This window comes from Papilio polytes, unplaced genomic scaffold (assembly GCF_000836215.1).
Source record: "Papilio polytes unplaced genomic scaffold, Ppol_1.0 DF821400.1, whole genome shotgun sequence".
NCBI lineage: Eukaryota > Metazoa > Arthropoda > Insecta > Lepidoptera > Papilionidae > Papilio > Papilio polytes.
The window spans coordinates 1,752,718-1,761,017 of NW_013527804.1; the positions used below are offsets into that span (position 1 = coordinate 1,752,718).

Below are 8,300 nucleotides of genomic sequence, written 5' to 3' on the forward strand. Positions count from 1 at the left end.
TACGATAGCGATGCTTTTATTTTCTGCTGACAGAGGTTTGCAATCATTAGTCAAAAAACATTTGAGCATAATTACAGGTTTGCAGGACTGTTGTGTTTTTTATGAGTTCCCATTGCGGAAACATTTACTCGAAAACATTTTATTTCAGATCGGAGCACTTTAGTAAACACTCGTAAAAAAAACTGTGAGTAATTTTAATCAAATAATATAGTTGTACTAGCAATATTAACTTTAAAACTTTAAGCACTGCATTAAATTTCCTTAATGTTGGCAGCTTGTAGCTTATGGTCCCTTTCCCACATGAAGGTTTAAATTTATTTTAAATTTAATACCGTGAAAATGTAACACCTAAAGCATGTCGCAAGTGTAGGGCTTTTTATTATAGAAAGGATTATTCAAATACGAGCTGTTGCCCGCGACTTCATACGCGTGGTATTAGAAAACATACAAACTATTAAAATTACAAAAAGCTACGTATCCCTCGGGAACCGGATATTTCTCGGGGATGAAGCTTATCCCATGTGTACTCTAGACTTTATTTTATATTTGTGCCAAATTTCAATAAGATATGTTGAACCATTGCAGAATGATCGAGTAAACATTAAAAAACTAAATTAATGAATCCCACGGGAACCGTAACTATTCCACGAATAAAAAGTAGCCTATGTGTTCTTCCAGACTATGCTCTAAACCTGTGCCAAATTTCATGGAGATCCGTTCAGCCGTTTAGGCTACAAACGCTAACAAACATCCATCGATCCATCCATCTATCCATCCATCCATCTAAACTTTCGCATTTATAATATTAGTAAGATATGTTGTGATTGCTGACATCCTATGCCTCGAAGCAGTGTGTTTACCCTTTATTACATTAGCATAGATTCACTAGTATATTATAGCGTAGATATAAACTAACAAACCACATACATGTATGTGGACCGCAAACTTTAGTTCCCTGTTAACGACCACTAAATAAACATGTTAACTCGACAAGCGAACGAGTGCTCTCATTTCGTGGTCATATTGTATTCCAAATAAGTCTTTCCCTTACTATTTTTTTATTATTTAACTAGAAATGATCTTATTTATTTATTATTTATTGTTATGTAAGGAAATTGGAGTGTCTGTTAGAAATATCAGAAAAAATCTAGATTTCGGGAAGATGATGTATTTGCGTTGCTGATAAAAATCGCATGTAAAAATGTTTGTCTGTCTGTCTGCTTGTCGCGTTTGTTCCGGGTGACCTCCGAAACGGCTGGGCCGATTTTGACGGGACTACTCTATTCACTATTTACCAGTACTTAGAAATCTGACTGGTTAATACTTAATTAATTTTAATTACACATTGTGAATATCTGACGATACGTGTTGGTTATTTTTAAACAGTTAATATAATTTTAATTAGCGATATTAATTTAAACACTGAACTAGAGAACTCGTCAGAAATGCGCCCGAATCATCAATCCTTCAAATGACATTGACAGCTGTCAGCTAGGGAGGTGACGTTAATACCGACAATCTAGTGTTGCGCAAATTCTACAGCACGATACTAATTTACTCCTTAACATTAAGAAATATACGTTTCTCCCATATCTATGTTTGAATTCCGACTTTCAGTTGATTAAAGACTTGATGGATAAATCTGAAACTGGGTTACTGGTTTCCTCTTCAATCAATCACTGCTCTGTGAAGAAGTTTCCGATACACGCATTAATTTATAGAAACGAGTACGAGAAAAAATAATTGAACTACGAGTTACGTGATTTATTGCTTTATATTGATTTTGAATGAGGTCTTGATTAATGTTTTGCAAACATTTGGAAAATGTATTTGGGAATAAGACTTACGTTGGAAATTCTATATCATACTAATATTATAAATGCGAAAGTTTAGATGGATGTTTGTTAGAGTTTGCAGCCTAAACGTCTGAACGCATTACGATGAAATTTGGCATAGACTTAGAGGATAGTCTGGAAGAACGAAAAGGCTACTCAGTTTTTTTAATCCACGCGGACGTTTCTCTATGTCCGTTATAGTTTTCAGAAATAAAGAAATTAGAAAACAACGTGTATGAAATAAAGTGCAAACATTAATTACTTCATAATTTGAGTGGTTTTATCAGTTGATATTTCTTGTAATAATAAAATAGTTTTGTAGTAGTTTGATAAAATTGGAATATACCTAAGATTAAAAGGTTGGATCGGTGGATGTTTGTTAGAATTTATAGCCTGAACGGCTGAGCGAATCTTGATGAAATTTGGCATAGACATAGAGGATAGTCTGGAAGAACACATGGTTACCAATTTTGGTTATTCTGTCAGTCACTAGCCAACTCTAGTTAAGTTATTAATAGTTTTTATAACAAGCATTTTAAAATTAAAATACCATTTCTTACAACACAATGTAATGCGTAAGGATTCATTGGTGAATAAATAAACAAAATTAATTCACATAAACAAGCCCAGTCCGATATATTAAAATAAACATTTTTATGATGTTATCACAAGCTAGGATCTGCGAAATAAAACCAACTGCCGTAAACATGTAAGCAAAACGGTTTAAATAAATATTCAACGAAATATTATTTTAACTACTTTACGGAAATTGTTTAGTCATCGAATTTGAATCATTGAAAAGTTTGATTTTTTTACTCGTTAAAATATTTCTTTAATGAATCACTAGTAACAAGGAGAATCAGTGTGAATCATTAGTGGTAGAGACAGCTATAACATCTTCGCACGAATGGGCCAGCTCGCTTGGTAATACCACGACCACACAGAAAACAGGTGAGAAGTGAGAGCAGTTCCGCGCTTCGTCTGATGAGTGTGGTGCCGGAGGCCTAACTTTTGTTTCCTTCCCACCAATTTTCTTATACGAAAAGGGTGAGAAGGGAAAGTGGATTTGCCGGTGCAGAAGACGGATAGGAAGGGAAAATATCCTCTTTATGTGCGATTCCTCCTCCGTCGTTTAAGGGAAGGCAATACATCCGCTATTGCAAATGTCTATGGGTAGCGGACGCTTCGCCATTTTGGCGGATTCAGGTGGTCGCTTGCTGGTTTTCGACTTATATCTAACTAATATTATAAATGCGAAAGTTTAGATGGATGGATGGACGTTTGATAGAGTTTGTAGCCTTAACGACTGAACGGAATTTGATGAAATTTGGTATAGATGTAGAGTATAGTCTGGAAGAACACATAGGCACATGTCAGGCATAGAGAAATAAAGATTTAGTTTTATAAAATATCGTATAAAGTACATAGGTAGTTTATTATTAGATCAGTCGATACGTCACTGTTTAATTCATCTTCTCTCGTACATTAAAATGTCTTTTCACTACTCACTTGTGTTTTTTTTTAATTTCACGCGGACGGAATCACGGGCGAAAGTAAGTTGTATATAAAAAAGCTTACTCTATGTTTTAACATCTGCGATATCTCTTTATAATTTACGACGTGTCTCGATACAATTTCGCCGGCCATACTCGTGCGTCATACCACTTGATATCAGTTTGATATCAATGTTTAGTCTCATATCTCTATCAATGTTCAAACATAGGTCCAAATTTTTCGATAATAGCGCAGGGTTAATTAATTTTGGCAGTTGCTACCGAATTCAATCTTGATGAATATAATCATAGTAATATTATAAATACGATAGTTTGTTAGAGTTTGTAGCCTAAACGACTGGACGCATTTCGATCAAATTTGGCATAGACGTAGACGATAGTCTGGAAGAACGCATAGGCCACTATTGTTTCTTAATTCTACGCGGACGGAGTCGCGTAAGCTAGTTGAAACAATACAACGGATAGTATATATAAAATACAAGAAATGCTGCAAAATCTATCAAGTTTAGGTGACACTACATATCGTTGTAGAAATTAAATATGAAAGCATATTCTCTTGTGCATGATGTTGTATAGCAAAATATTTTGGAACGAGCTGTTGCTGGCAACTATTGAAAAAATATAGCCTATGTTACTCACAGATAAATCACCTTTCTAATGGTGAAAGAATTTCTGAAATCGACCTAGTAGTTTTTACATGAATCGAAAATCCAAAAATACAAACCTTTCCCCTTTACAATATTGGTATAGATGGAAAAAAATTTAGACTTCCAAAATAAACATTACAGACCTCCCGTCAATCTGTCAGTTCCAGTTTCCTGAATCATGAAATATGTGTAAAATTTTCCTTATACATTTTTCAGCTTTTTTACGCTAGAATTAAGCCAATAGGCAACTTACGGAACATTTTGTAATATTCGAATATAAACAATGCCATGAATATTAATAAATTTATATTTTGAACGACAAAATCTGTGAGTAAATGATTTTACGATTTTTTAAAATATGTTAAACTAGCTTTCGCCCGCCACTCGATCTGCGTGGAATTAAAACAAACCAAAGTATGTTCTTTCAGATTATCCTCTACATCTATGCCAAATTTCATCGAGATACAGCTGTTTAGGCTACAAACTCCAAACATCTAAACATTTAAGTAAGTAAGAAGTAAGATAGGGAATATATTTGTACGATAATCTATCTGTTTGCAATATCCAAAGAAAAATTCCAGATTTCGAGAAGATGATGTATTTGCATTGCTGATAACGAAAATCTCATTTAAACATCTTTTGTCTGTCTGTCTGTCCACAAGCCGCGTTCGTTCCGGGTAATCTACGAAACGGCTGGGCGGACTTCGACCGGACTTTCACATAGACGGGCATAATATAGGCTACTTTTTATCTTAATATAGCGTGGGCGAAGTCGCGGGCGAAAGCTAGTTAATAATAATCTTCAGATCGATGTTAAAATCTAATATTGATTTCGGGGCTTCAATAGTCAGAGAGTTTGCCCTACAAAATTATCATCCATATTGCAAGCTGTGTGAAATACACGTTACATTAATAGGATTAATCGAAGTATGTTTACATTCACAATATACAGTGCTCGTTAATGCCAGGCCCTGTGTAAACATTCTAAAGCGCACGATCTTATAATTCACTTAATATCGCTCCAGAATATTGACATTTTGTATCTCCATCTTAATACATTTTAGGATGTTTGTTTTGAAAGGTCGTGAATATCTTATCTTGTATATAAATGCGAAGGTTTAGATGGATGGATGGATGTTAGTTTGTAGCCTAAACTGCTAAACGGATTTCAGTGAAATTTGGTACATATGTAGAGGATAGTCGGGAATAAAACATAGGTTACTACACTTTTTTTTAATTTCACGCAGACAGAGTCGCGAGCGAAAGCTAGTACTACATAAAGTAGACTATAAAATTATACTTCTATACAAATGTAAAAAAGCGTAAACACACTACTTCGTGGCATAGGATGTCAGCAATCATAGCATATTTTTGAATAATTCTTTCTTTAATAAAAAGCCCTACACTTACGCTTAAGGTTATGTATTATCATGCTATTAAAGTTAAGGGGTAAACTGAAAGAAAAACCCCAAATCTAGGACAGGGACCATAAGCTACAAGCTGCCAATATCAAGGAAGCAGGGTGTCATTTGAATATTGACATTTGCAATTAAGAATTTCACAAATAAAAAATAAAATAAAGTTGTTATAATTCCTACATTACATTTTCACATAAAAAGATATACTATATTAAATTTCTGTGTGTCCTGTATTTTGTTATTTTTGAACACTCTTTGTAATTGTGTTTACTATGCTTTTGTATTTGTGAACACGCTGTGTAACGAACTCACCAAGTCCTGGCGACGGGCGCGTGGCAGACATAGATGTATCGCTGCACGGCCAACGCGAGCGTTAACCAGATGCTGGCCGTGTGGAACATTGCCGGTATCACCTGCGTAATACATTACACTTAAAAAAAAAAAACAAACTTACTAATCTAAACTTCGAGGTTTGCTAAAAGACGTATGTTTTGCAGCTTTGAGATCTTAGTCTATAATAGATTTCTTTTTTAAATTTCGATGTTCAAGTCAATCTGTTCCATTTTGAATAGTTGTATTCAAAATTAAATTTCTCGAAAGTTCGCATTTTCGAGTGTAGTAAAATCGATTCGAAAGCGAGTGAACAACTCGAATGCCATTTATTTCCTCCGCGTTTCGCCAGACAACGTGTTTCCACGAAGGAAATTGTGCAGTTTGAAAACGCTTCGCTGACGTGAGCGGGAACCGAGCACGTACGTAAAGGAGGCCAGTGTTTGTGCTAACAAACTCCCTTTGACACGATATGTTCCAAATTCAAATCGATTAGACTGATAGCACTGGCCACTATGTAGTTTAGCTTTTTTTTTTACCGACACGAGAGAAAAAGCTTGCTTGTTGAATCGTGTTTTATTACCATTGATGTTTTTGATTTTCTAACTTCGAATGTATATTTCACCGACTTACGGTTACGGAAAACATCGTGATGCAAACTGCTGCAAAAGATATTCAAAGATATATGTGAAGTCAACGTGCAGTGAGACAGAGTGGTTGATTTTGACCCTTAAGGGACCCTTAAGACCCTCAGGATTTAAATAGAAAAATAGTAACTTTTTTATATGTGACATCTTTTGAAAACACAGAGAATTCTTTTACCTAATAAAACCTTATCTATATTGACTGCAAAACTTTACCTTTAGGTTTTCTTTGGAAGTAATTAATGTAGATAAAAGTTAGAAAACTATTCATAAGAGAAAGTTAAATTGCTATAAAAGTAGAAAAAGTATAGTGAACACTCTAAAGGTTACTTCCAGTATATTTACTACAAAAACATCTAGTAAAAGTGATCAAAGGTAGACTATACTAATATTATAAAGAGGAAAGATTTGTATTTATGTAAGTAGCTAAATAAGTACTGGACCAATTTCAAAAATTCTTTCACCATTAAAAAGCTACGTTAGCAGTGAGTAACATAGGCTATATTTCTCAATTTGACTCGGGCGAAGTCGCGAGCAACAGCTAGTTATAACGAAAAACCAAACGATACGTTTTTAAATACTGGTTTGTGGAAGTTTTTGGAATTTTCAAAAGGGTTACTAGTTTTGACGTCAATAGACTTGGACATTTAATATTAGCCTTCACTCACACGGGCGCCTTATTAACGCGCGTTAAAAATACGCATAAATCCCAAACATAATAAATGCACTTCCATATATCTGTTCATACGGCAGCGTTTTAAAACGCGTTTTTTTCTAGCATTGTTGTTTTTGAGCGCCGGACGAACGAAACGCTGACGTAGAGCGTTTTAAAACGCCGGCGTGACTGCGGGTTTAGGCATTATTCTTATCTAAAATTCAGTGTCCCAAATATTTTTAGTCATATTTCCACGAAAGATTAGTACTCTGTTTAGCTATACTTTTTCACATCAAAGACTTGTAACATAGACTATTTTTTTTAACTCCATTTTAGTAAACAACTTCAAAACGTATTTAGATATCAGACGTTTTCTCGGACATAGAAATTAAGAGCGGGCGAGACCTTTGACTAAACTATCGCTTAACTGGTGTGCGATTGTCGATTGTGTCGCAGCCTTCAACTGTTTAGTTGCACAACTAAAAATCGTGTGTGCAAATCTATATAAGCTCATAGAAATCGAAGCGCGACTTAACAGTTATGATAGTTTAGTCGAAGGAATACGCGCTCTAAATATCAATATGGCAGTATTAGTTGGGTATACAAGTCTAAACAAGGCTCAATAAAACGTTATTGCGTTAACCAGTGTACTGTGTCAGTCATCAAACACGTTGTAGAGATAAACTACGCCATGCGGAAATATGTAAACTTTTTTTTTTTTTTTTACTCTTTCCCCTAGCATATTTTTGGGATAGGGACGTTAGGTGCGGGTGGAACGTTTCTTTCTTTATTGTGAAATTACTATAAATTACAAATATCTACAAATTACTTACAACTTTTTAAGATTTCTAATTGCCTATACACTAAAGTTACTAAAATGACTAGATTTATATCACTATGTTAAAATTACTAAAATGACTAGAAAATATTACTAACAAATAAAATGACAAAATTAATATTGCACTTACAATTCAAAAAATAAACTTACAATTAAATTAAAATAATAAAATAAAATTTACAATAAAATGGCAAGGTAAAATAAGATATGAAATTAAATACAAATAGATAAATGACTAAAACTGTTTTCATGACTAGAATTCTATGTCTTATTTCTATTTATTACTATTTTGGCCAGGGACCTACAATATTCTGCGAAATCTTGTTTTTTATTCTTATTACTTATTAAATTTTTTAGGTTTTCTTTATTAATTTTTTCTTTCAGTCTGGTTTCAGCTTCTACTCTGCGCGCTGCGAATA

The 8,300-nt window shown here is 34.1% G+C and overlaps 1 protein-coding gene across 1 annotated transcript in view; it reads right to left on the minus strand.

Annotated features, from left to right (window-relative positions):
• LOC106108699 (probable G-protein coupled receptor 139) overlaps nt 1–8,300 on the minus strand; it is a 47,719-nt gene that overhangs the window by 11,795 nt on the left and 27,624 nt on the right. The window contains exon 4 of the mRNA XM_013289959.1: nt 5,727–5,827. Coding sequence (XP_013145413.1) covers nt 5,727–5,827 — 101 coding nt within the window. The remainder of the gene's footprint in view (nt 1–5,726; nt 5,828–8,300) is intronic.